Genomic DNA, 27,191 nt, shown 5'->3' with positions numbered 1-27,191 from the left:
TTCGGGTCGCCTAATCTTTTTGAGTCTCACTGGATAAGAATGTCCCCTAGATACAGAAATGGAAATGTGATTGGTTGCCAGAGTAACTGATGTGAAATGTTCTATACAAAAATGTCCCATCAGGCTGCAGTGGAGGTCTTCGGGCTGGTCCAGGAGCTGCTTCCTGCCGTCTCTGCTCTGAACCAGAAATATGCCCCGCCCGCCTTCAACCCCAACCAATCAACAGACAGCACTACAGGCAACCAGCCAGAGCAGGGCTTATCAGCTTGCACCACCTCCAGCCACTATGCTGTGATCGAAAGTGACCACCCTTACAAACAAGCTGGAGTTACACAGTACAAGGTATGGTATATCTCATCTGTTGTACCTTCAACTAGGCTACACTCCCACAGACTACGGACAGCTCTCACTAGTCCTGGTCTTGGCGAGCTACAGGGCGCGCAGGCTTTTCCATTCAGGATTGCGACAGTACAATGATATTTTACCTGATCCCCCTCCATGTATCTCTCTCCCACAGGTCTCGTTCCCAGACTGTGTTCGTTGGACCACCATAGAGTTTGATCCTCAGTGTGGCACCGCCCAGCCAGAGGACGTCCTCCGCCTGCTCATCCCCAGCCGCTCCCTCCACCTCTCCAGCCTCGGGGCCAAGCCCCTGGCCCACGACACTATCAACACCTGGGTGGAGCTCAAGAAGTTCTCTGGATCCAACGGCTGGCCAACTACCGTCCTGGTGCTGCCAGGTGAGAGAGGCTGAGCGGTTCGCACCAGCCAAAACCGTTAATTGAAATGTACTGTAGCCACTTGTTTTCAAGCTTTAATCTGTGCTTAGTTGATAGTTAGAGCAGTGTTTCCCTAAAAGTGGGTCAGAGCCCTCTGGGAGGTCATGGCCGGTCTCTACTGGGTCTTTCAGTTAAATCCAAAATTGTCAGATGTTTTTCTTCCTCGGATGTGGTCTACACAGTTAAGTAGAACCCATATCCCAACCCATTTCTTGATAAAATCCTGCTTTCCTCAGTCCCTTGAATGTGAAAGGTCACTTTATAGAAGCTTTATATGCCAGGGACAACAGCTTAGCCTAATTAGAGCTTATTGATCACTGCTACATGCTTAACCATATCCTCATGTTACTTGGGCTCTGCCTTGAACTAGTAAGCTCTCATAAGCCACCTGCCTCAACTCAATTGATCCATCTGACCCAAGGTGATCTCTCTGTCCTGGCTGTTGTTATTGTCACTGCGTCACGCACAGTGTGTTTTCTCCTCTGCTTCCAGGAAACGAGGCACTCTTCTCCTTGGAAACAGCCTCGGACTATGTGAAAGATGAGAAGGCCTGTTTCTATGGGTTCAAATGTGTTGCCGTGGGATACGAGTTCAACCCCGGACCAGATGAGGTGAGGGGAGCTGAGGGCAGCCTTCTGGATGAGAAATATGATCATCTGACAGTATTATGGACTTTGTCCTCTGTGAAATGCACCATGTTGTGTGTGACGCTTGAGGCGCCATGTTTGTGTGTTTCAGGGTATCATCCAGCTGGAGAAGGAGCTGGCCTACCTGGGCAGTGTGTGTGCTGCTGCTCTCATGAAGAAAGACCTGGCTCTGCCTATTGGTAAGGAGAACACAGGAGAAACACACATGTTGGCATGCTCTGATGACTTGATATATACCAAGCTCAGCCTCAGAAGTGATTGGCACTAAATGGCCTATAGCCTTACGAAGCATTTCTCTCGTGTCTTATTTCAGGAAATGAACTAGAGGAGGATCTCGAGATTCTTGAAGAGGCCTCTCTCCAGGTATTTATACATCTTCTAACTTCTACTGGGGAATCGAAATGTGTAATCGCACACCTGAAATGGCTAAATTAAATTATGACCTTTTACCCCCCCCCCCCATCTCTCTCAACTCTCTCCTCTCTCTTTCTTTCCCCACGTCTCTCACCCCTTCATCCCTCCCCTCTCCTCTCCCAGGTATGTAAGGCCCACTCAGGGATCCTGGGGAAGGGTCTGGCTCTGTCCCACTCCCCCAACATCCTGGAGGCTCTGGAAGGGAATCTGCCTCTGCACTTGCAGACCAACGAGCACTCCTTCCTGGAGGACTTCATCACCTGTTTACAGACCTCCAGTGGAGGACGACTGGCCAGGTGAGCCACAGCGTATTCAGAGACATGCGAACATACCTATGCAGGCACATACACAGACAGACAGACAGACAGACAGACATACAACCCCACTTCCCTTCTCTCCCTCCCTCTCTCATCCTCCATCCCTCTCTCTCTCCCTCCCCCAGGTGGCTGCAGCCAGACTCGTATGCGGACCCCCAGAAGACGTCTCTGATCCTGAATAAGGATGACATCCGCTGTGGCTGGCCCACCACTGTGGCTGTACAGACGAAAGACCAGTACGGAGACGTGGTGCACGTCCCGAACATGAAGGTCAGGGGTCACTCAGTTCTCATATATGTTCTCACAGACAGACTTCAACTGTAAGCACAAGCCTAACCTTCCCATCCCTCCTGTCCAGGTGGAGGTGAAGGCAGTGCCTGTCTCCCAGAAGAAGTCCATGCAGCAGGAGAACATGAGGAAGCTCCAGAGGCTACCTGGAAGTGCCTCCCCCTCTGCCCCTGGGACAGACCTGACCTTCGGGGGTCTGCCCATGCCCAAGCTGGAGGCCACCTACGAGCCCATGATTGTTAAAGAGGCTCGCTACATCGCCATCACCATGATGAAGGTCAGATGGACAAAGATATAGTATCGCTTATTTTGATTTAGAGAATGTGTTAGAGGATGCGGTTAAACTGATCAGGGCATTCAAAGTGAAATATCTTGACTCAGATTTTTTTATTACTTTTTTTTATTACTTTTTTAAGATTTTTACTGTTGATGAATGAAAAACAACAAAAACACTGGATTACATGGTCAAATTCTGCTTTCATTTCGGTATGTTTCTCTTCTCCTTGAACATCCAGGCCTATGAGAACTACTCCTTTGAAGAGCTCCGCTTCGCTTCTCCCACGCCAAAGAGGTAAGAGACGGTGGAGAACCTATAGAAACCCATGAGGTGAGGTGAGATGTACCTAGTCTTTTCATGTATGATGTGGTCATCACCCTCCACCCTGCCTCCCCTCAGGCCCAGTGAGAACATGCTTATCCGGGCCAACACAGATGGGACCTACAGTGCCAACTGGACCCCTGGCGCCGTGGGCCTCTACACCATCCATGTCACCATCGACGGCATTGAGATTGGTAAGTCAACAGACGATTAAACGGCGGTTTAAACTGCTCTCTATTGAAGCATAAACGGTAGTATGTAGTAATTGTTATTCAAGCGTGGATTTTGTTTTATTGATTTTTCTAGATGCTGGTCTGGAGGTGGAGGTGAAAGACGCACCCAAAGGTATGATACCACCTGGGACTCAGATGGTCAAACCAAAGGCCGAGCCCCAACCCAGCAAGGTGAGCCTTTATTTATATATATATATATACACACACACACACACACACACCCTCATGCACGACACACCTGAGAGAACAGTCATGCCCAAAAAATCCCTGGCTTGAAAACTGTCACCACCTCTGTTCCCACCTCCAGCCATGGATGATGTGTGTGTTCATTCACTTTCTGTCTTACGGTCCTCTGTAGTCTACTCTTGCTGTTGTCGTCAGTGTCTCTGGGACCAATGAATATTTCACATGTTGCTCACACATCTGGTGGTGTTGGTCTGAGTGAACATTTCCATGAAGAAAGTTGAGCCAACAAGGCAGTGTTGTCTACTGTCGTTGTTTTCTTTTGTTGACTATGTTGTTGTTTTTATAAGAGTGACTTTTTAACTGACAATGGGGAAACAAGCAACAACATGCCCACGAAATCTAATCAGACTGTGTATTTCCCTTCTGAACTTGTGCTTCATGGATATCCAACACTATCAGGGCTCTGACTGATATGTCTAGCATTGTTCAGAATGGAACACTTCTGCGCTTTCTATCTCTGTTTTGCTTTGTGTGTGTGTGTGTGTGTGTGTGTGTGTGTGTGTGTGTGTGTGTGTATGCACAAGGGATGAATGTGAGTACTCACACTTGAATCAACGTACAGTACACACAACGATTTGGCCACTAAAGAGACTTACAAAACTATACGAAAACTCCAAGTTGATGAATATAACTACCGTCATCACCAATTTTACCAGTGATTGATAGAACCTTATACTAGAAGGTTTCAAGCTCTCAAATGCTTTGAAATGCTCATTCCGTCTCTGTGTGTGTCTGTGTCTGTCTGTGGGTGTGTCTGTGTGTGTGTGTGTCTGCCTGTGTGTCTTCCTCCTCTCTCCTGCTGCACTTCTTTTCTTTTCTCTCCCCCCCCCCCCCGGCTCCTGCGGCTCACTGTCTCCCTGTCTCCCTCTGCTTCTCTCAGGTCCGCAAATTTGTGTCCAAGGACAGCGCAGGCCTGCGTGTGCGTAGTCACCCCTCCCTGCAGAGTGAACAGATAGGCATAGTGCAAGTCAATGGCACCATCACATTCATTGACGAGGTAAACTACTCTAGAATAGGCGCAATGAAGTCGTGTTGTAGCAGTAGACTCTTTCACAAAAACGTCCTTTTTTTCCCCCTTATTCACTTTTCATTCAATCACTGAGGGCCGAATCTTAACTTGAGATCTGTGGGTGTAACTCCTTTTGAGGAAATCATGTGTGCGGCCGTTATACATGTGTACCTTATACATGTATAATCATGCATTGAAGACAGTGGGGCGAAAACATGGGGGAAAAACACGTTGTGTGTGTGGATCTCAAGTTGGGATTCAGCCCTCACATCTACAGAGTAATTTTGTATGACTGTGTTTGGTGACGTAAGTTGTGCAGAGTGTCTTACCTCTTAACAGTGATTTTACTGCTTCTCTTCTAAGCTCACTGATTTGTTTCTTTACCTTTTTTGTTTTGCTTCATACACACATGCAAGACACTCAGAGGCTGCAGAGAGACAAACAAAGAAAAGAGAAACATACTCAGACTGTCTATCCTTTTTTAAGAGAGAGCAAATGATCTCCTTGTAGTGCCTTCTTATTTCACCTTCCCTCTGCTATAGCACTGGTCTGGATATCCACTATGTTCTTGCCTCGTGAAGTTAGCCTCCCTGTACTGGTAACACCAGATGACATTATCCTCTCTGTCAGTCCTCCCCATTTCCTCTGTTACTATCGCCTCTCTCTCTCTCTCTCTCTCTCTCTCTCTCTCTCTCTCTCTCTCTCTCTCTCTCTCTCTCTCACTCACTCTCTCTCTCTCTCTCTGTGTTTATTCCTCTCTCTCTCTTCCCCTTCTCTGAGTCAGTCAGTACAGTACGTCCCACCTATTTGGTCTACCTCTCTCCCGCAGCCTCGAGGTGTTCTCTGCGAGGTTTCCATAGTGACAGAAGGGCATGGCTGTGCTCTGCTCTGTTGCTTGTTTTCCCATAGATCCACAATGATGATGGTGTGTGGCTCAGGCTGAATGATGAGACAGTAAAGAAGTATGTTCCCAACATGAATGGGTACACTGAAGCCTGGTGCCTCTCTTTTAACCAGCACGTTGGCAGGAGCCTGCTGGTCCCAGCTGACGTAAGTAGAAGGCCAAGACGATCAGTCTTCTGGGTCTGTAGAAAAAGCAGGGGCTCGTATGCTACTCATTTGGGGGAAACATCACAGAGCGCACCATTCCTTGTGTAACTCAAATGAGAATGCCAATGGGGGGGGGGGGGATTGATGGTATTAATGGTTGTATTGAAGTCTCCACCCCTGCTGTACCCACACACGTTGTGTATAGTGTTGCTGATGGATGACATCCATTCCCCCCCCAAATGTCCATAAGCATGATGGAAGTGTCCAGAACCTTCTAACGAGTGAAAAAACGACTTGGTGTGTTCTTGCATGTCGTGTCTTTACGGGCAGCTCTGCTATGTTTATGATGCCTTCACTAACAGACCACCACTCCAATGAATGGTAGCATAAGGGCGAATGCATGCCTTAATTCATGTTCAAGTGGAGAAAGGATGTATGGAACGTGGATGGACGTTGCTCCTTGTTTACCCCTACCAGTATGTATGTGTTTTAATGCATTGATGTCAACCCCAATGCAGGAATTGGAGATAGAGGGGGAAAAAATAAAATAAAATAAAATGGACGTAGTTAGATGAGCAATTTCAGTGTTGTCTAGAGTCCAGCTGCACTGCTACGACTCTTCTCTCCTCATCGCTTCTCCTCACTCACGCTTAACCGACACAGGCCACCTCAGCACGAGACGAAAAGGTTTTCTCTCAAAAAAGTCCTCACCTTTGCTCCATGGCACAAAAACCTCCAAATGATACAGTAAACACAGGATCAGGGACTTTGAGTGGATATATTTGGAAATGTTTAACATTCTCTCAATTGCATTGCCCCTTAGAAGGGTATCTATGGTTATTCTGGGATGGATGGTTTTCTGTCATGAAGCAAGCATTGGTCCATTGGTCCTTACACTGCTTCATATGGAAATTGTGCTTCTACCACTCCACAATTCCGCCTTTGCATTGGGCTGCTCTAAGGTTCTGAGAGGCTTTCATGTTAAGGTCCTTGTTCGAAAACAGCATGACACACTACATCCTACGTGTGGAAGATTTTTTTGGAAGTTTTTTTGTTGTTGTTGTAAAAACATTAAAACATTTATCGTTTTTTGTTTTTTTTCTTCTTAAAATAAACATTGATTTGTGTGATTGGGTCACCATTGAGGCCAGTAAACCAAAAGTGGTTTGAAATTCTACCTCTTCCCTCCCCCAAAATAACTATTGTCCACCAAAATCTGGGCGTTACTAGTTTAGCTACTTCACAGGAAGTGAGCAAATATCTCACAGGCTTTGCCAGTGTTCCCAATTTGTCTTAACACCTCGCCATTCCTGCACCACTGCTTGAGAACAAGGTCTGTATGACAACCGTCAAATTCGGTCACCCTGCTTTTCTCTCTTATTTCAAATAATTTCCTATGGCAAAAATGCTGAAGAACCAAACCAAACAACATCCTGTCTTCCAAAAAAATATCATCAGCGCTTTTCCCAACCTTCCTCTATCTCTGTATCTCTCTCGCAAAATGAATCCTATGCGTTTCTTGACTGTCTTACAATCTGTTGCTCAGAGTGTCTTTAACGCTAGCCAAGGAGTCAGGGATATCGGCTTTTTGTCGTGGACCCCCTTATCTATATTCCCAGCACAGGTGAGTTATCTGAAGGAGAGATGTGTATGGCTTATTGGCTGATCCGTTGCTTTCCATCAGTCTGTTTTTTCTACTTGTCCAATTAAACCCCCATCCCCTCTGTGAAGTTTTCGACTTTTGAGTTGTACAGTCAGAGATATGAGATTGAACCACAGTTGCATGATGATTTAATAATTGTTTTTCTTTTGAGCGTCAATCAGTGATGCATAGTTTGGGGGAACTGTCACTCTGCCCCTTGATGTCCCTGTTCTAGAGATCAATAGTCAATCCAATCCATTTATTACACTGTCTGTCTTGTGATGAATTTGTTGCCATTGTATTTGAGAATCAAGCTATTGAAGGAAAGAACAACGACAGTATAAGCAGACAGAGTTTGTGTGTCGCATGAGGGTTAATAAAACCAATACGTTGCATGTGGTTTTGTATGAAAGGGTAGTATTGTACAGTACCGTGTGGCCCCCCTGTGTAATGGCATGCCTCCCTGTTAGTAGAAGTCTACCCTACACTACATTGCCATAATAACCTTCTTCAATTGGATCATGTTCTACCGGACCTTCATCTGTGTTAGAGTGATGCTAAGATGCAAGAATGTGCTCTATACATCTGTTGTATCAACAGTCTGAATGATTGTGATTACACCTTCAAAGTTCATATGAAAACATGTCATGTTGTACAGTAGAAAGGCTATTATTTTTTTGCTGTACTATTGAGTTTAGGATATTGTTCCAAAATTAGACGCATTTGAAAGGTTGAAGCTTTAGCTGAGAATGTTCCTCTGGTAGGGCATTCAGGGCATTCAAGTAGGGCAAGAGGAGCTAGACTTCTGTTGGCCATAGAGCCCTCTGTGTGTACTTAATGCACACAGGGTGTACCCATTACTGCAGCATTTAAGGGCGTCTCTGGATAATGTAAGATGTTAAAACCTCTCAGTGACTGCTGCTGTCTTAAGAGGATGAATCCAAACAACAGTGGTTTTGGTGACAATTGATAAACTGATATCTCCTTCCACAGTACTACAGTATAACCAAACACTGAAGTTCATCATAGAACAATGACTATGCAATGGTCAAAACTATATACTACTGGTCAAGCCATCCTCTCTCCTAAAACACAATCATAGTCAGGACAGAAGTATGACATCATATATAAATACAGCTCTCTCAGATAAAACTGCTCGTCTAACCTAACCTGACTGGTCCTAACACAAGTCATTTCCTCTTGCAGGAGGCCAGGGGCCAATTGGATGAGAATGTAAAGGAGGTGAGCGGCCGCCCCTCCCACGAGGCCCCCATGCGGGAGCAGAACAGGGCGGGGCAGGGCGGCGGCCCGGGGCTTTATAAGGTAGTGAAGACCGGCCCCTCGGGTCACAACATCAGAAGCTGCCCAAACCTTAGGGGTATCCCTATTGGAATGTTAGTACTTGGGAACCATGTCAAGGCCGTAGGCGAGGTACGCACCCCTCACCCCCCCCAAAATGAAATGTGTTCTTGTGGCTGCAATTGAATAAATCAATCTATTTAGATCACTTACAATACAGTAGTTCTTATGCCAGCTTTTTGCCCTCTTCTCTTTGCTAACACAGACAGAAGTCACTGATATGTCTTCCCCCCTTTGCTCTTGAATTTATTAAAATGCTTTGGATGTTTGTAAATTTCCATTGAAAGGGTGAATACATGAGATGCTTCTGGGTGTGGGTGTGTGTTCTGTCTTTTTCTACTTTCTAATCTCTAATTAACAAATTCCAATGGCTACAGCATTTATTTATTTTTTCTTAGTCTTGAAATTCAATTTAGTTTTATTGGCAATAGATTCAACAGTTTTCGGTTTGCAAGGAAATCAATGATGGATTCTCTCTTCAACATCTGATTAATGAAATGCTGAAGCAATATTGTACCTTCTTTCCCCCACCTTCTGTACTATTTCTTCCTCTGAGCACATTTTGATACTCTAAACTCTCTAAACTGATCTTTGACGCGCAAGTGCTGAATGGTGCCTCTTCCTTTTGACCTGACCTTTCATTGGGTGATGTGGTGTGTCATGCTGTTCTAGAATGCCCTCGCGGAATCTGTTCTAGAATGCCCTCGCTCAATCTGTTCTAGAATGCACTCTATGAATTTGTTCTAGAATGCCCTATCTGATTTGTTCTGCAATGCCCTCGCTCAGCCTGTTCTAGAATGTGCTCTCTGAACCTGTTCTAAAATTCCCTATCTGAATCTGTTCTAGAATGCCCTCTGACTGAGCTGTGCTACCTCAGATTAACACTTCCATCTATGTCTGTCTGTCTAAAAATAATGACTTTTCAGGAATTAAAAAAAAAAAACACCTACAAACCTGTATGCAATTACCTGGCAACACTTTTAGTGTGAGCTGTTAAATTGATGATATCATTTGATTGATTTGAGAAAGATTCGTTGTGTGTGTGTGAGGATGGTGCAGTGTGTGTGTATATGTGTGTGTGTAGGGATAAAGAGCATTATTTGTGCATCAGGTGATAAACTCGGAGGGGACGTGGGTGCAGCTGGATAAGAACAGCGTTGTGGAGTTTTGTGAGAGTGATGAAGGAGAGGCCTGGTCACTGGCCCGAGACCGCGGGGGAAACCAGTACCTACGCCACGATGAGGGTAAGACATGATATTACCTCAGATAAAAAGAAACAGTACACAGTATAATACAGACAAAACATGAGTCCAAATGTACTAAGTGTTTATTTTATAGGGGATTAACAGAAAATAATGCATTTCCTATCTTAATCTTTATCCATTGGAGTTGATGGTGCTAACATAGTCCAGCTTTGTCTCTCCTCCCAGAACAAGCTCTCCTGGAGCATGAGGCCCAGACCCCCCCGCCCAGCCCCTTCTCTGTGCAGGCCTTTAACAGGGCCACAGCAGCCAACGGGGCACAGGGCTTCGACTACGGCATCTCCAACAACAAAGGTGAGAACATATGAAGAATATGATTGGAGGAGATGGAAACTTGCCTTGACAGGTAGTAGGGTTTGGGTCAATCCCAATTCTATTTGGAGGATAATTTGAATTCATGAATTGAAAGGTGGCTATCAAAATGAAGATCTACCCCAAATCTGACAGGTACTTCACCTGCTGGCACCAAGTTACTGTCTTCATCAGGGATGTGGATGAGTGGAAACGCAGAATTACTGAAAAGAACACATTCTTTAACCAACTCTTACTTTGCTATTCGTCCCGCCATCTATCGATGAAAATCCGTCTAGTTAATGTCCGGTCATATTATGGCTTGAGATGCTGAGGAGTATTGTAATATCCACGCAAAGTTTTGGAGAAATAATTGTGTTATGCATGCATATGCATATTTTTTTCTCTCTCTCAGAAAAACCTCTCTGATTTATTCATCAATTAACCCATGACGAAATCACGTCTTCACTGCTTTATTTTCACAACCATTATCCGATAATCACTTCTGGTTGCAAAGATATGAATGAGTGTGACTTCATTAGGAGGTGGCCTAGTAGATGCACATGTTTACGCGTCTCCACATATTGTACAGTTGCTCCTCACATCTTCTCTCTGTCCTGTGTCTACTGTGTCTTTTTTTTTTACTTCCTGCTTCACTGTGACATACCTGACTACTGCCTGTGGTTTTGATTGGGTCCCATTGGTGTGCTCTCTATCCAGTGTGATGCCTTTTTTTGTATCATTGCATTACTGCTGAAATACTACATTTCTTGTTTGTACGTTGAGAATGTTTAATCGTTTTAGGGAACTGAGTATCAAAGCCTCAGGATCAGCCCACTTTTACACTGTTTGTACAAAGTACTTTGTTTGCTTTGGGGTTCGGTGTTGCAGCCGTCAGCACCCCAATGGCTCATACAGTGCGTACGTTTTCTACATGGATGATGTGAAGACCACTAACGTCCATGGTTAGTGGTACAGTAATGCAGCTGTCTTAAGCTTTGTTCCTTACTTTCAAAGTCGTGAAACATGGACCAATTTGTACTTCAAAGACCACAGGTGGTGTCAGTTAGTCACTAACCCTACACCCATTTTAAGTTCTGCATGTCTCATTGTGTGTCATTGTATACCATGCCTAAAATCACTGCGATGTCAGGCATGTGTGTGTCTGTGTGCATGGGCCAGTCAGTGTGCTTCTGTCAGGTTGGACTTGGTAATCCCTCTGCCCCCACGATCACACAAGTGTCCCAAGAGTCCTGGTGTCCTGGCTTTACTCCAAACCTGGCCTCTCATATTTTTGGCCGCCTAATCATCCCCAACTTCCAATTGGTTCACCCCTTTCCTTTTCGCAAAGTTATTGTAAATATGAATGTGATCATACAAGCTAAATTAAGTAGAAAGGTCAGGGCTACACTGCCTAGAGCCTACCTATATTTCATATTGATTTCCACCTGGAAAGTGTGTAGTGTAGAGTTCACCTCAACCTCTTTGTACACCATGTGAAATTTAGATAATTGTCTTCTAACTCCTGTAGAGGACTTTCCTTTCTGCTCTGGAGAAGGCAGGCGCCTTTTCCGTGGCTGGAGAAATACTTCAGTATTAACAAACGGCATTAAGTATGTCTGTTTGGGGTCCACACCTCGTCAAAGCGGCATTACGGGCTAGCCCTAAAACCTACCCTGTGACATCACCCATTACCCCATGATACTTAAGTTTATCTCCCCTACTCCCCACTCCTACAAACCCCCCCCCACACCCCACACATACCCCCCCCCTCTCCGGCATTGCCTGTGTGGGAGATGATTGATCGATGGACGCACTATAATGGTTAATGTTTAATGATTTATACCCCCTGGGATCCTAAGACCATAGTGTAAGCTGTAGTTTTCCCCTTCCTTGTCTTCCATATTTGCAGGTGACCGGTTGAGTGCTATACTGAATTCCATTCAGTCTGGGCCCTTCCTCCCAGCCGCTCCCTCCTCCTCCGTATTTGAGCAAGCCGCCCAACCTCCCTCCTCCTCCCTTGTCCACAGCCCATTTGTGTTTGGACAATCCCCCTCCCAACTGTCTCAGCCGCAACCACAGCTTCCGAGTAAGTCTGTCCGTCTGTCTGACAGTGTCGGCGCTTGCTTGCTCAGGTGCTGGTTCACTTCCTCCTAGCTAATCCCTCTTTTTGGTATGGTTTCCTTTTGCTATTTTTAATTTTTAATTTTTTTCATCTTTTGGGTCGACCGAAGACACATAACACTGCTGTTATGTTTTGCTTACGTGGTCGTGTACTGTAGCTGCTTGCTTTTTTGTTTATACAAGTGACTTTTTTTCCCTCGTCATCTTCATCCCTGCTTTAACATAATCTACGCAGTTCTCATGCTTAGATCTTGCTCCTCTATCCCTCTCAACCAGTTCAGGACTCCACTGCACATGTAGACTACCGTAGTGTTCTCATTCATTAGCTATGAATATGGTTTAACTTTGCTTAGAGAACATCATTTAGTGTACTCATTAAAAACAATTTATTTGTTTACTACATATATTTATGTTTTTTTTTATGTCTGAATCTCAAAAGTCCTGGGTACAAACTAAATACCTACAGAATGTTTCAATATTATTGTTTAACTAACCAAGTCTCAAGTTGCAGTAACAGATGTGTACTGATTTAAAGAAAGTCTTATGGTTTAAGTTAATATACAGATTTGGCCTGCGTCAACCATATATCAGACCCTCATGTATCAGTAAGTTGTCATTCACTCCACCATATCAGTCATATCAGGTTTCATCCCACCTGGCCCCCATGCATTACTTTACTGCCCTCTGTGTTCTCCGACAGCTTTCTGCTCTGTCCATATCTCTCCCTGTCTCGCCTTGTTCTTTCTCTCTCTCTCGCTCCCTCTCCGCTCTCCCATCCTCTTTTTCTCTCTACCCTCCCTCCTCCTCCTCTCTCCTCCCTCTCTCTGTGACGGTGACCCTGCATTCATGTCCTGTTTGCTTACCTACCACTGTTTTCAGCTATAGATGGTTCATCACGCAGCCTTGCTTCTCGCGAGCGTGTGCACAAAAGCAGCACCTCTGCGGCTGGGCATGGTACTGCTCTCTCATCTCTCGCTCTCAGGCAAAAGGGTGGGTAAAATACAGAACGCATGTCACCTTTTAGACTGAGCAAAGGGTGGGTAGAAATGCATAGTGACCCAGAAAACAGGTCCATAGCCAATAAACCAATCTAAATGACGAATTTTAGTTAGTCAATACAATGAAAGGGCTTAACAATTGCATGAATAGGATTTCCAATAATAGGCCTATGAGAAGCTTATAAGAAGGAATATGGGCAATGCGTCCCAATTATGAAAAAGATGTCCTCTCTGCACAAATGCAGTAACTACACTAAACATATAAGTTCATAACTAGCCTAATCACAGTTTCCAGAAAAAAAGGTTTGTCATTACACTCAACAATTTCTTTGGTTTTCAGTTTTAACATCTCTTTCTCATTCCTCCAAGACTTTGTGTTTAATTTTCTCTTTTTCTTTTTCCCTCCATTTCATTTTCAGGTCTTTTACTTTCATTAATCCCTTTGTTTTCCCCCTCAGATGTTGAGTGTTTTAGTTTTGAGTAAGCTGGAGGCGCTGCTGCTGTATTAAACCTCTTACTTCCAGTATAACTGTCTGTATGTTGCGGATGTTTAGGTGAAAGGGGAAACCTGGTGTCAGGCGCACGCCCCATGTCCCCAGCATCCAAACACCGCCAGGAGAGCCGCTCCCCAAAGCAGGAGGGACGCGGAGGTCGCTCCTCTGACCAGTCCAAGAGCAAGACGGGCGACGGGGGTCTGTCGGCTAGTGAGGCTCTGATTCTGAGGTCTGACACGGCCAAGCTGAGGTCTGACTCCCACAGCCGCTCCCACTCGCCCAACCACAACACCCTGCAGGCCCTGAAGGCAGATGGACATGGACGAAACTCTGGGCTCCGCGCAGAGTCCCCCAACCCTGGCTCCCGCTCCTCCTCTCCGAAACAGAAGGGTGTCTCCTCCTCTTCGGGCAGGTCCAGTCCCTCTAGCACCTCCTCCCAGCGCTCCTCCTCACCTCACCATGACAAGAACCTCCCTCCTAAAGTCAGCCCCTCCTCCAAGGCCCGGCTGGACCCCCCCAGAGAGAGGTCCAAGTCCGATTCGTACACCTTGGATCCAGATACTCTAAGGAAGAAGAAGGTCCCCCTCACAGAGCCCCTGAGAGGGAGGTCCACATCTCCCAAACCCAAACTACCTCCTAAAGAGGGAAGCACAGCAGATAGTAATAATGCAGAGAACCGTGCTCCGTCTCCACATGTGACCCAGGAGAACCTCCATAGTGAGGTGGTGGAGGTGTGCACGTCCAGCACCCTGCTCTCCAATGATGAAGAGGGGAATGATGAGAATGCAGAGGTGCAAAACTCTGAAGAGGGCTCCTCCAAGGTGCACTTCAGCATCGGCAAGGCCCCCGTCAAAGAAGAAGTGGAGAGTCGCTCCTCACCCAAGGTGAGCCGCAAGACATCCAGCCGCCATGTGCGCCCCAAGAAAGACAAGTCCGGCCCTCTCTTCAAAGGAGAGAGCACCTCGAGGCTCACAGAGCCTGCCAAGCAGGCTATGTCACCCTCGGTGGCCGAATGCGCCCGCGCAGTCTTTGCCGCATTCCTGTGGCATGAGGGCATCGTCCATGATGCCATGGCCTGCTCCTCCTTCCTGAAGTTCAACCCGGAGCTGACCAAAGAGCATGCTCCCATCCGCAGCTCTCTGAGTGGGCAGGCTGCTGAGGAGAAGGAGAGCAAGCTAAAGAACCGTCACTCCTTGGAGATCTCCTCCGCCTTGAACATGTTCAACATCTCCCCCCACGGGCCGGACATCTCCAAGATGGGCAGCATCAACAAGAACAAGGTCCTCTCCATGCTGAAGGAGCCGCCACTGCCAGAGAAGTGTGAAGATGGGAAAGGAGAGGCAGTCTCCTACGAGATGACCTCTCACCCCGCAATGAGGGCCAAGTCCATCCTGCCACTGACCCTCCAACACCTGGTGGCCTTCTGGGAAGACATCTCCATGGCGACCATCAAAGCGGCCACCCAGAACATGATCTTCCCCAGCCCGGGGTCAAGTGCAATCTTGAAAAAGAAAGAGCACGAGAAGGACGGCAAGAAGACCAAGAAGGAGAAGAAGAAAAGAGAGAAGGCAGAGGTGCGCCCCAGAGGGAACCTGTTTGGGGAGATGGCTCAGCTGGCCATGGGGGGACCAGAGAAGGACACCATCTGTGAGCTGTGTGGAGAGTCCCACCCCTACCCTGTCACTTACCACATGAGGCAGGCTCACCCTGGTAAGACCAATGGGTTATGATTTAAATCTGGTGCAGTACATACAGCACTACGTAGTTTTAACAAAATCTCTTTGTGTTTTCTAATCAGGCTGTGGTCGCTACGCTGGAGGCCAGGGCTATAACAGCATTGGCCACTTCTGTGGGGGGTGGGCAGGGAACTGTGGAGACGGAGGGATAGGAGGGAGCACCTGGTACCTGGTATGTGACCGCTGCAGAGAGAAATACCTGAGAGAGAAACAGACAGCAGCCAGGGAAAAGGTATGGATGTACACTAATCATCATTTCTCAACGAGGCATTCATAGGCACTGTATTTTCATGTCTGCGCAAACCTTAAACCCGAGTCCACCTGTGTCTTACCTGTGCAGGTGAAGCAGTCGAGGAAGAAGCCTCTGCAGGTGAAGACACCGCGGGCGCTGCCCACCATGGAGGCCCACCAGGTGATCCGTGCCAACGCTCTGTTCCTACTGTCCCTGAGCAGTGCAGCTGAACCTAGCATGCTGTGCCACCACCCAACACGGCCCTTCCACTCCCAGCTGCCCAGCCTTAAGGAGGGGGTCTCAGAGGAACTACCCAACAAGATAGGCTGCCTCTACTTACAGACACTGGCCAGGTAATACATACAAGAGGGCTTTTACAGTGTATAGTGGGGACACTGGACAGGTGAAATACCACTGACACACATTACAAATGTATATAGATTCCAATTAGTATAGTAGTTAATTATTAACTATTGATTATTATACTTCTACTTTACATGTGGTCATTCTTCCTGTCTCCTTTTCTGCAGGCAACACACAGAGAACTTTGGTGGGTACCAGGATGACAACCTGTTCCAGGATGAGATGAGGTACCTGCGCTCCACGTCTGTCCCTGCACCCTACATCTCAGTCACACCTGACGCCTGCCCCAACGTGTTTGAGGAACCGGAGAGCAACATGAAGTCTATGCCCCCCAGGTAACATACCTCAGATCAAGTGCTTCACTCCTGCTTCACATATTTAAAAGTGAAAACCGATGTGGATCAGAATGACCTTTACATGTCTGTGTCTCCTCTCAGTTTGGAAACCAGTCCCATCACGGACAGTGACACAGCCAAGCGTACAGTATTCCAGAGGTCTTATTCTGTGGTAGCATCTGAGTATGACAAGCAACACTCGGCCTCCACAGCCCGGGTCAAAGCCGTACCTAGGCGCAGGGTCCACAGTGGAGATGCAGGTAGGCTAACTCTCCTTGTCAATTACCAAAAGGCTTTTGTCCAGTGATAGATAACTGAAATGGACATAGTACTTTAAAACAGAAAGTAGGCCGGTGAATGGCCAGAATATACAGTGTGTAATGTTGTTCGGCTCTCCCCCTCTAGAAGTTGGCTCCTCTTTGCTGCGCCACCCCTCCCCAGAGCTGTCCCGGCTGATCTCGGCCCATGGCTCCCTCAGTAAGGGGGAGAGGAACTTCCAGTGGCCTGTCCTGGCCTTTGTTATCCAGCACCATGACCTGGAGGGTCTGGAGGTGGCCATGAGACACGCCCTGAGGAAGTCTGCCTGCAGGGTCTTCGCCATGGAGGTACGTCTCCCATCAGTGATCACTAGATGGCTAAGCTAGGCCAGATGGAAGTAGCAGTATATGGTCAGAACTGTGAGGTCAGAACTGAGCAATGCATGAGCTATTTGTTGTTTTTGGGGTGGGGGTAAGGCATGAGCTAGTGTTTGCGGTTTAAATCACACTGGGATTTGAAAGGAATTTACTTCCCTCCTTTCTGGCTAGATAGTCACTAACATCAGTCGTCAGTCATTTGCCTTGGTAGGAACAATTTGTGATTTGTTTTTATTGTAAAGTCTTTGTTAATTGAGATGAGTCGTACTCCCTCTCCCCCCCTCAGGCGTTCAACTGGCTGCTCTGCAACGTGATCCAGACCACCTCCCTGCATGACATCCTATGGCACTTTGTAGCCTCTCTCACCCCGTCTCCCTTCGAGCCTGAGGAGGAAGAGGAGGAGGAGAACAAAGGGAACAAGGAGAACATAGAACAGGTGATGTTTGATAAAGAAAGGACTTTTTAGAGACTTATAATACGCAGTACAGTATGTTATTGGATATCGTCTGATTTGGATATTGTAGTTGACTTGGTAATATTCCTTACAGGAGAGGGACCTTGGTGTGTGTGAACACCCTCTGTCTGATATCGTAATTGCTGGGGAGGCAGCCCACCCCCTCCCACACACCTTCCATCGCCTCCTCCAGACCATCTCTGACCTCATGATGTCACTTCCCAGTGGGAGCTCTCTCCAGCAGATGGCTCTGAGGTACAGCCCTGCACCTAAACATCCTGTCAGAATCTCCAAATAACTCTCATAAACTACCTCAACTCAAACTTACTTCACCGTAGCCCAAACTACTCTGAGGCCATAAAGAGTGTATTTTTTAGTCTGTCCCCCAAACTCGGTTTGTGAATGCCTGGGTCCGCAGGTTTTGACCTTGCATTTTCCTGTATGAGGGTGTAGTCCCTGATCCATGTGTGTATCTTTTTGTCAGGTGTTGGAGTTTGAAGTTCAAGCAGTCAGACCACCAGTTCTTACACCAGAGCAACGTGTTCCACCACATCAACAACATCCTGTCCAAGTCAGACGACGGTGACAGTGAGGAGAGCTTCAACATCAGCGTGCAGTCGGGCTACGAGGCCATGAGCCAGGTGAGACAGGAAACACAGATTCTATTGGGATTTGGGTTTAACCATTTTTTTAACTGAGTTATTGAAGGGAATGTGTTTATGGATGAAATGGTCTCATAGTTTTTTATCATCATTTTATGTTTTTTTTTAGCAGTGAACATTTTTAAACACAGTGATCTAATGTTGATGTTCTGTGGGCTTTAGGAGCTGTGCCTGGTGACATGTCTGAAAGACCTGACCAGTGTGGTGGACATCAAGACATCCAGCCGTCCGGCCATGATCGGCAGCCTGACGGACGGCTCCACTGAGACCTTCTGGGAATCTGGGGACGAGGATAAAAACAAAACCAAGAGTGTCACCATCAGCTGTGTCAAAGGCATCAATGCCTCCTACGTGTCTGTTCATGTGGACAACTCCAGAGACATTGGGGTGAGGACTGAGGAGGGCACCGCAGGGTTTGGGGTTATTTTGTGGAACTGTGAAAGTTCTCTACTTTCCTTCGCTCTGTTCTGGAACAAATCCATGGCCACAAATGAATGAAGTAACCACAGTGTTTTTTTTTCTAGCTGTTTTCATTGATGCCTTCTGCTTCTCTCCTCTGTCTTACCCACAGAACAAAGTCACCTCTATGACATTCCTGTGTGGCAAGGCTGTGGAAGACCTCTGCAGAATCAAACAGGTTTGGCCTTTTGATATCTCTTTGATTTCAGCTTGAATGAGTGGATGGCTGGATGAATAAGGGATGACTAATTTATTCAGTCTTTCATTGGTTTTTGCAAACTTTCAAAGAGATTGGTGCCCTTCTGCACCCAGATAGCTGAGGAAGTTGAAGTAAATGGATTGGCTTTGGCTCAACTTCAAAGACATTTTCCAAACAGGAAATCAGAGCAGGCAGTGTGACCTTTCTTTTCCAGCTGGTTTTATTTTGGTTTTTACTTATCACACCATCTAACCTCACTACTTTCACTTGAACCACATCAAAGACACAGGGAAACACAGTAGAAAAAACACATGGGAAAGATTCCCTCCAGCTTCACTACCCCATTTATTTCATTCAAGGATTTTATTTCTCCCACATTTAGCTTTCAGTATAACAACTCCACATACTCGCCACAATATGGGAGATTTAGCAGTGACAGACAAGTACAAACAATATGTGACAAAAAAAAAATCCTGAAATATGATTCTCCCAAGCCTCAGTCCTTCACTGATCAATCCCATGGCCTCTGTCCTCCAGGTTGACCTTGACTCGCGTCACATGGGCTGGGTCACCAGCGAGCTTCCTGGGGGTGACCATCACGTGATCAAAGTAGAGATGAAGGGTCCTGAGAACACGCTGAGGGTCCGCCAGGTGAAGGTGTTGGGCTGGAAGGAGGGAGAGAGCATCAAGATCGCAGGCCAGATCTCTGCCAGCGTGGCCCAGCAGAAGAACTGTGAGGCAGAGACACTCCGAGTGTTCCGTCTCATCACCTCACAGGTCTGTTCGCCATGTCAATCACTCAAACTGCTCAAACCGTACGTCAAAGACTTCCTGTGAGTCCTTATTCCCACAGGATGACCGATGTGGGTGGTATTATTGGAGTATTACAAATAACCTGACAAAGACCATGTCAGTCAAAATGTTGCTGGGCTCTGTGGCTTCAACAAAACATTACATTTGGGATCAGCTAACAGTAGCATGCAGACATTTACAATCTTTGGATAACTGAAGCTTCTCTCGTGTGTGTGTGTGTGTGTGTAGGTGTTTGGCAAGCTGATCTGTGGGGATGCGGAACCTACACCAGAACAGGAGGAGAAGAACCTGCTATCATCCCCTGAGGGAGAGGACAAGGTCAGGACTAATCTACACTGCACCACCATCCAACATTAGTGTTCATCATAAATTGAAAATAGACATTAACATTTTTATTTTGTTGCTGTTTACTTGTCTATCAGGCTCCGTCAGACGCAGACCTGAAAGAACACATGGTGGGAATCATCTTTAGCAGGAGCAAGCTGACCAACCTGCAGAAACAGGTGATTTACTCAGTCATTACCTTATACACATGAAAGTCAATAGAACCGACTATGATTAGAGTTCAAATCTGTGGTTGGAATATCCTATCCTGTATCCTATAATTTACACATGATTCCCCTCTCACCCTTTCTTTCTCTCCCTCCCTCCGTTTCTATCTCTCCCTCTTTCCCTTTCTCCAGGTTTGTGCGCACATTGTCCAGGCCATCCGTATGGAGGCTACACGTGTGAGGGAGGAGTGGGAACATGCCATATCCAGTAAGGAGAATGCCAACTCCCAGCCCAGCGATGACGATGCGTCCTCGGATGCCTACTGCTTCGAGCTGCTGTCCATGGTTCTGGCTCTGAGCGGGTCCAACGTAGGCCGCCAGTACCTGGCCCAGCAGCTAACACTGATGCAAGATCTGTTCTCCCTGCTGCACACTGCCTCTCCACGAGTACAGAGACAGGTATAAACCACATTATTAGACACAGAAATGTCAGGGTTCTCCCCAGGATTTTGGAACAAAGTGGTGCTGGAATGCGTTATCAAAACCGACTCTCATTTAATCATGTCCAAATGCTCTACAAATACAGCTAAAATGCTGAATTAACTTAGGAACAATGCTTTCACTTTCGCTTTTAAAGACAATGTCATTGGTGATCAAAGATAGTTACTAGGAACTCTATTATTACTTAATATCAGTTTAATTTGCTCTGAAATGTTTAGATAGTGGTGGAGGCAAGGCAACAAGGTGGCGCAGTGCCGCTCTTGGGGAGAACTCTGAATGTTAATAATCTCTTTCTCATTCATATGAATTCAGCAGTTTGATAACAGTGAATCCACAGCTGTACAGTCTGACCTGACCTTTTCCACCTTCTATAACCTGTCACCAGGTGACATCCCTCCTGAGGCGCGTTCTGCCTGAGGTGACACCCGTGCGTCTGGCCAGCATCATCGGAGTGAAGGCCCTGCCCCCAGCCGACATCTCTGACATCATCCACTCCACGGAGAAGGGGGACTGGAACAAGCTGGGCATCCTGGACATGTTCCTGGGCTGCATCGCCAAGTCCCTCACCGTGCAGCTCAAGGCTAAAGGCACCACCATCGCTGGCACAGCTGGCATGGCCGCAGGCAAGGGCGTCACCACCGTCACCCTGCCTATGATCTTTAACTCCAGGTTAGTTTACCATCTGGTGTGCTCTTCTGACGAGTGAGAGAAAATGGTGGTTGCCTGTGTGTGTGTGTGTAAACACTGTCCCTTACCCCCCATGCCCAGTTACATCCGCCGAGGGGAGAGCCACTGGTGGATGAAAGGATCCACTCCGCCTCAGATCGCTGAGATCATCATTAAGCTGGTCAAAGACATGGCTGCTGTGAGTATTCTACTCTCTTCTCTCAAGACAAGGAATACCACTGAATAATGATAAGAGATAATGAAAATGAAACGTCAATTCACAACCTTTATCATTGACTTATTGAATACTAGGTCTTGAATAAGATATATCTCAGTGAGACTAACCTGGGTAGATAAACACAAAACAGAAATAGGCCTGGATGTCATTTTATGAGTCTCAAATGAGTGCATTTGTCATCCTCAGGGCCACCTCTCGGATGCCTGGTCTCGAGTGACAAAGAACGCCATCGCTGAGACCATCATCGCCCTCACCAAGATGGAGGAGGAACACCGCTCTCCAGTACGCTGCATCGCTACCACCAGGGTAAGACCATTTTCACTATACCACCATCCTCTCTACCAATGAGGTGTGTGTGTGTGTGTGTGTGTGTGTGTGTGAGAATGACTAACCCCCCTGTCCCGTCTCTCCTCAGTTGTGGCTGGCCCTGGCCTCTCTGTGTGTTCTGGACCAGGATCATGTAGACAGGCTCTCGTCAGGCCGCTGGATGGGCAAAGATGGACAGCAGAAACAGATGGTAACCTGCCCGCATTGGTCTTTTCTAACAAAATAGCTGCCTTTTACTATCAATCATAACAGCAAATGCATATCAGTAATGTATAATTAAACATCTCTCAACATTTTCCAGTAGTGTCCCGTAGTAGCAATTCCCCGCCTCAATGTTGTGTGGTTGTAAGTTAGTAGATGTCTCAGTGTGGCCACGTAACCTTGTGCTTCTGTCCTCAGCCCATGTGTGATAACCATGACGACGGGGAGACGGCCGCCATTATCCTGTGTAACATGTGTGGTAACCTGTGTACGGACTGTGACCGTTTCCTCCACCTTCACAGACGCACACGCTCTCACCAGAGACAGGTTAGTTACCAACATATTCCTGTAGAGGGCACTCTGCCCTCAGTCAGTTAAGAGATCCATGTTAGGATGAAGCACTCAGTGACTAATCAACTGTAGTTTACACAGATGTAACAAAAGCACTGATAAAGACCTCCACAGATTACTGTTTTCCTCAGTGAAATGTACACGGTCTCTCAAACATGATTAGAACAACGTGGTGCTTACTGTTGTTTCCCTGCTCTTCTCCCAGGTGTTTAAAGAGGAAGAGGAGGCTATCAAAGTGGACCTCCATGAGGGCTGTGGGAGGACCAAGCTCTTCTGGCTCATGGCTCTGGCAGACTCCAAGACCATGAAGGCTATGGTGGAGTTCAGGGAACACACAGGTACTGTAATCTGCCTACCCACACTACCTCTGTGTTGAAAAGGATGCTGTCAGTGTGGAAAGACTGGGGCTATATGCTATTTGCATTTTATTGTCTACCCCTTAGGCCTTTTTTTTTTGAGACTCAAGTCTCTAGATTGGTACAGCCTTCCCATTGGATTTGCGGTCTCAGCCCTCTCATGTATAGCTAACACAGACTCTTATCTGCAGGTAAACCAGCCTCCAGCAGCTCAGACTTCTGCAGGTTCTGTGGTACCAGGAATGGAACAGAGCTGTCTGCTGTGGGTAGCGTCTGCTCAGACCCAGACTGCCAGGTAAACAACTGTGTACACCTCTCATACTTGGACCGTGTTGACTTAATATGCTTGAATTGACTTGAATGATAAATGATAAATGCCGTGATTGAACACGTTGTGACTCTCCCCCCCTCTGTGTCCCCTGTAGGAGTATGCCAAGCTGGCGTGCAGTAAGACCCACCCGTGTGGGCACCCCTGTGGTGGTGTGAAGAACGAGGAGAGCTGTCTGCCATGTCTGCACGGCTGTGACAAGAGTACAGGCTGCCTGAAACAGGATGCAGATGACATGTGTATGATCTGCTTCACCGAGGCCCTCTCTGCTGCTCCTGCTGTCCAGGTATGTTCACTTGTTCTGTTGAGCAGGTTGATTGAGATTACACAGATGTACTGGGAATTGAAAACACATAACGTCGTAACTTAATCACATGTATTGAATCATTTTAGTCCATGTAAGGCCTAGCTTGGGCTGTTTTGTTAAATATTGGCTTGACAGATTAAGGGAGAAATGTATATTATGAAGTTGAAAGACATTTGAACTGGAGTGGGGTATCCTAGTAAGGCAAGGCATTCTCATTTGCTGTTTGTTTGGTTTTTGTCTCCAGCTGGACTGCAGTCACGTGTTCCACCTCCAGTGTACCCGCCGTGTTCTGGAGAACCGCTGGCTCGGGCCCAGGATCACATTCGGATTCATGTCCTGCCCCATTTGCAAGGTAACTTATGTGACCCAACACCCGCTGATTTGAGAGCTTAACTCGGGGAACAAAGGAAAAACAAATAGGCCTACACCACACCTTGGGGAGGATTAAGCTGTCTGGCAGGTCTCTGTCTGGTCGCTTTCAACTGTGTAAGCAGCTCCTACGTGCTGTGACTCATAGTGATTGCTGTGTATTCTTTCCAGAACAAAATCAACCACTCAGTGATCAAGGACCTGCTGGACCCTATTAAAGAGCTGTTTGAGGACGTGAGGCGGAAGGCTCTGATGAGACTGGAGTACGAAGGTCTGCACAAGAGCGAAGCCATCACCACCCCTGGTGCACGCTTCCACAATGACCCTGCAGGCTACGCCATGAACAGATATGCATATTATGTCTGCTTCAAGTGCAAGAAGGTAAGTAGACATTTTCAATGATTTGTTGCATTTGTCCTATGGTTACAATAGAAGAGCTCTTGGCCAATTCAAGATGTCATGATTCATAAGCTAAAGGGGATAAAGGGTTGATTTTGGACTGCGACATTAGATTTAGGAGATTGACACCTTCCTTATTTGCAGGCGTACTTCGGTGGAGAGGCACGCTGTGATGCGGAGGCAGGTCAGGGAGATGACTACGACCCCAGTGAGCTGATCTGTGGAGCATGCTCAGATGTGTCCAGGGCACAGGTGGGTGAAGGGAAAGCCTGAGGGGATTCTCTACCAATATTCACACTAGCATATTACTTTGTATCACTTACATGTCTTATTAAACAGACAATTTCTTGGCCTGGTTTACTATGTCGTGAGGGGATTACCATCCCTGATGACCATGTCTTTGTTCTGCCTCCAGATGTGCTCCAAGCATGGGACGGACTTCCTGGAATATAAATGCCGGTACTGCTGCTCCGTGGCTGTGTTCTTCTGTTTCGGCACCACACACTTCTGTAATGCCTGCCATGATGACTTCCAGAGGATGACCAGTGTCCCCAAGGAGGAGCTGCCTCACTGTCCCGCAGGTAACAACTACCATCACATCACCTCTCCTGGCTTTCAGTGTGGAACATGTCTTTGAATTACACAAATGCACACACACTATCTCTTTTTCTCCCTGGTTCTTTATTAATCATTTAATGTTATTTATTGGCCAGAATTATTGGAAATCAATGAAATGGCAAAGATATTGACAAGACATGAAATTGATGATGAAGTCCCCGATTTCAAACCAAACTCCTCATTGTTTTCCTACCTTCTTTAGGTCCCAAAGGCAAGCAGCTGGAGGGGACTGAGTGTCCCTTGCACGTGGTGCACCCACCCACTGGGGAAGAGTTTGCCCTAGGCTGTGGAGTGTGCAGAAACGCCCATACCTTCTAAACGACCAGAGACCCAAACCGAACACTTGTTCATCTACTGTGATTGCAGGCTGTTGTCGAAGCTCAGCCTCAAGTATCTGGTGTTGTCAGAATGCCCTGGACATTGGACCAGGCTTCTACCATAGCCAAGAGTCCTGAGCTCTGCTCTTCTACCAACCTGAGTCTCCAGGCTCTACTACAAACATACAAAAGAGTCGAGGCTCTGTGGATTTAGAGGAAACCCAATGAAAAAAGAAAAATATTACAAAAAAAAACTTGTGACGTGTTTGCATGCGGCCGGTGTAACCCCTCGGCTTCCATAGACGTCGCACACCTCCTGATCACTGAAGTGTAACAATGTATTGAAGATTAAAATTGAATATGAAATAAATTTGCTAAAAGCAACTGTGGATGAACTTGGATATATATAGAAAAAATGAGACAGGCCGTATTTCCAGCTTCCTAACTATGAATTCAAAATATTGTTGTATGTAAACTGACTTTTTTCGTAATCCTGTACAGTATTCTCCACTGTCGAGTGCATCATGAATTGACAGACGAAAAAAGAGAAGAATAATTCTGAGTCGGTGAAAAAGACTGTTAAGAATGTTATGTTTGGGAGGAAATAGTGTACGATTTATCTAATCTTGTATATAATGATAGTATCCAAAATAGCTGTATTCCGAAGTTGCTACTCTACACTTCAGTTTCGTTTGATATTCTGGATTATGTTTTGAGCCAGAACTTTTAATGAAGTGCAATACTGGGTGTGCCTCCTATCTTGCAGCTGTTTAACCTATGGAATGTATGTCAATAAAAGCCACTGTACATTTTTATACAGTGACAAACACAGTCCTGTCCCCCCTTCAAAATGTCAGATCACTTCTGTTCTCTAAAAATTATGAGGAGCCCATTGTCTGCAGTGTATGAAGGCTGATGTGAAACCCTTTTTCAACTTCTCAATATCGGTAATGTGGTACAAACCCTTTTTTTGTCATTTTTAAAAACAACTCAAAAGGTGAGTACACTAGGCTACTATTGTATTTTAAGGAGTGATAACTGAAAGTGTTGGGGCCAGTCTTCACCAAATATTAAAAGAATTGTGAATCTGTAATGCTTTTCCATTAGTAGGAGGCAGGGGGATGTGGAGGTCTGGGAATGGGGGTGTGTCAAAAAGAGCTGCTGTTATAAAAAGCTTAATACTTGTGAATCTGCTCTGTAATATCTGTGGTGGATGGAGTTGAATGGTAATAAACCAGGTTCTCTGTTTCGCAAGGTGCATTCCAAAAGACTCCTGTGTTGTTATTTCACATGGCAAAATGGTATGAAATTCCTATTTGAATAGCCTACGATACATTCATAAGCTTAATATTAACCTTTTAGGCTTAATATTAACCTGAAAGCCTCCACTTCCATACTACTGTGAAAGACTCTTCCTATCACAAAACATAAACGTTTAATGCGCCGTTTTATACCCGACCATGATTTGCTGCAGCACCGATATCCAGACGTTGTAACAGACAACTTATTGCGCCGCACCATCACTAATTAGACAGGTGGGATGGTGTGGTTTCCAGCCACAATGTGTGGATATCGGTGCCGCAGCAAAATATGGTCGGGTACAGTAGGTATTCGTCTAAAACGGCGGATTAAACTTCTATATTTTGTGATCGGAAGATTCTTTCAAAGTAGTATGGAACTCGAGGAATTCAGGTTCACAATGAGGCATTACAATCGGGAGTCGGATAACGTTAAGAACCACTCAAGTCAAACGACAGCTATAAGACCGCACATCATATACTGTACTGTAGCTAGTACCGTAGTGAGATCCGCCTCGGGCTATCCTCACTGCTGTACATGTACATGTACAACATCAATGACTTTGTTTGAGATTGTTGTACGCTATAAACTTATGCAACAGTTATGATTTTGAAAACTAATATTTGCTTAAAATTGGTAGATACTTAACCATGAAAGTTATTTTTAATAACCAACAACGACCACCACCGTTAACATTTCTGGTGCGCCACAGCCATTTCACATGTATTACCCATAGTGCACCGCCTCTGTCATAACAACACATCGCCATTTCAGGAAACTTCGC

The 27,191-nt window shown here is 46.2% G+C and overlaps 1 protein-coding gene across 13 annotated transcripts in view; it reads left to right on the top strand.

Moving 5' to 3' along the window:
• mycbp2 (MYC binding protein 2) overlaps nucleotides 1-26,366 on the top strand; it is a 61,594-nt gene extending 35,228 nt beyond the window's left edge. For 4 of the 13 annotated variants that reach the window (XM_083682199.1, XM_083682207.1, XM_083682205.1 and 1 more), the window contains 45 exons: nucleotides 124-342; nucleotides 518-740; nucleotides 1,272-1,390; nucleotides 1,518-1,605; nucleotides 1,740-1,789; nucleotides 1,964-2,136; nucleotides 2,283-2,427; nucleotides 2,516-2,722; nucleotides 2,961-3,016; nucleotides 3,122-3,237; nucleotides 3,350-3,447; nucleotides 4,403-4,519; nucleotides 5,441-5,581; nucleotides 8,430-8,654; nucleotides 9,694-9,826; nucleotides 10,013-10,138; nucleotides 12,048-12,224; nucleotides 13,812-15,461; nucleotides 15,550-15,719; nucleotides 15,828-16,072; nucleotides 16,250-16,417; nucleotides 16,520-16,677; nucleotides 16,823-17,022; nucleotides 17,339-17,488; nucleotides 17,601-17,761; nucleotides 17,991-18,147; nucleotides 18,331-18,555; nucleotides 18,740-18,805; nucleotides 19,364-19,603; nucleotides 19,868-19,957; nucleotides 20,062-20,142; nucleotides 20,323-20,589; nucleotides 21,017-21,300; nucleotides 21,400-21,496; nucleotides 21,722-21,841; nucleotides 21,951-22,052; nucleotides 22,262-22,390; nucleotides 22,620-22,752; nucleotides 22,962-23,065; nucleotides 23,196-23,384; nucleotides 23,650-23,757; nucleotides 23,946-24,155; nucleotides 24,318-24,425; nucleotides 24,589-24,754; nucleotides 24,994-26,366. In XM_083682199.1, coding sequence (XP_083538325.1) covers nucleotides 124-342; nucleotides 518-740; nucleotides 1,272-1,390; nucleotides 1,518-1,605; nucleotides 1,740-1,789; nucleotides 1,964-2,136; nucleotides 2,283-2,427; nucleotides 2,516-2,722; nucleotides 2,961-3,016; nucleotides 3,122-3,237; nucleotides 3,350-3,447; nucleotides 4,403-4,519; nucleotides 5,441-5,581; nucleotides 8,430-8,654; nucleotides 9,694-9,826; nucleotides 10,013-10,138; nucleotides 12,048-12,224; nucleotides 13,812-15,461; nucleotides 15,550-15,719; nucleotides 15,828-16,072; nucleotides 16,250-16,417; nucleotides 16,520-16,677; nucleotides 16,823-17,022; nucleotides 17,339-17,488; nucleotides 17,601-17,761; nucleotides 17,991-18,147; nucleotides 18,331-18,555; nucleotides 18,740-18,805; nucleotides 19,364-19,603; nucleotides 19,868-19,957; nucleotides 20,062-20,142; nucleotides 20,323-20,589; nucleotides 21,017-21,300; nucleotides 21,400-21,496; nucleotides 21,722-21,841; nucleotides 21,951-22,052; nucleotides 22,262-22,390; nucleotides 22,620-22,752; nucleotides 22,962-23,065; nucleotides 23,196-23,384; nucleotides 23,650-23,757; nucleotides 23,946-24,155; nucleotides 24,318-24,425; nucleotides 24,589-24,754; nucleotides 24,994-25,109 — 8,307 coding nt within the window. In that variant the 3' untranslated portion in view covers nucleotides 25,110-26,366. The remainder of the gene's footprint in view (nucleotides 1-123; nucleotides 343-517; nucleotides 741-1,271; nucleotides 1,391-1,517; nucleotides 1,606-1,739; nucleotides 1,790-1,963; nucleotides 2,137-2,282; nucleotides 2,428-2,515; nucleotides 2,723-2,960; nucleotides 3,017-3,121; nucleotides 3,238-3,349; nucleotides 3,448-4,402; nucleotides 4,520-5,440; nucleotides 5,582-8,429; nucleotides 8,655-9,693; nucleotides 9,827-10,012; nucleotides 10,139-12,047; nucleotides 12,225-13,811; nucleotides 15,462-15,549; nucleotides 15,720-15,827; nucleotides 16,073-16,249; nucleotides 16,418-16,519; nucleotides 16,678-16,822; nucleotides 17,023-17,338; nucleotides 17,489-17,600; nucleotides 17,762-17,990; nucleotides 18,148-18,330; nucleotides 18,556-18,739; nucleotides 18,806-19,363; nucleotides 19,604-19,867; nucleotides 19,958-20,061; nucleotides 20,143-20,322; nucleotides 20,590-21,016; nucleotides 21,301-21,399; nucleotides 21,497-21,721; nucleotides 21,842-21,950; nucleotides 22,053-22,261; nucleotides 22,391-22,619; nucleotides 22,753-22,961; nucleotides 23,066-23,195; nucleotides 23,385-23,649; nucleotides 23,758-23,945; nucleotides 24,156-24,317; nucleotides 24,426-24,588; nucleotides 24,755-24,993) is intronic. The other 9 variants (XM_083682203.1, XM_083682211.1, XM_083682210.1 and 6 more) reach the window with 7 other exon arrangements.
• Nucleotides 26,367-27,191: the final 825 nt, after the last annotated feature.

The sequence above is a fragment of the Argentina silus genome (assembly GCF_951799395.1).
Source record: "Argentina silus genome assembly, chromosome: 12".
NCBI lineage: Eukaryota > Metazoa > Chordata > Actinopteri > Argentiniformes > Argentinidae > Argentina > Argentina silus.
Note: the sequence above shows the minus strand (reverse complement) of the source record. Positions and strands in the feature narration are given on the sequence as shown.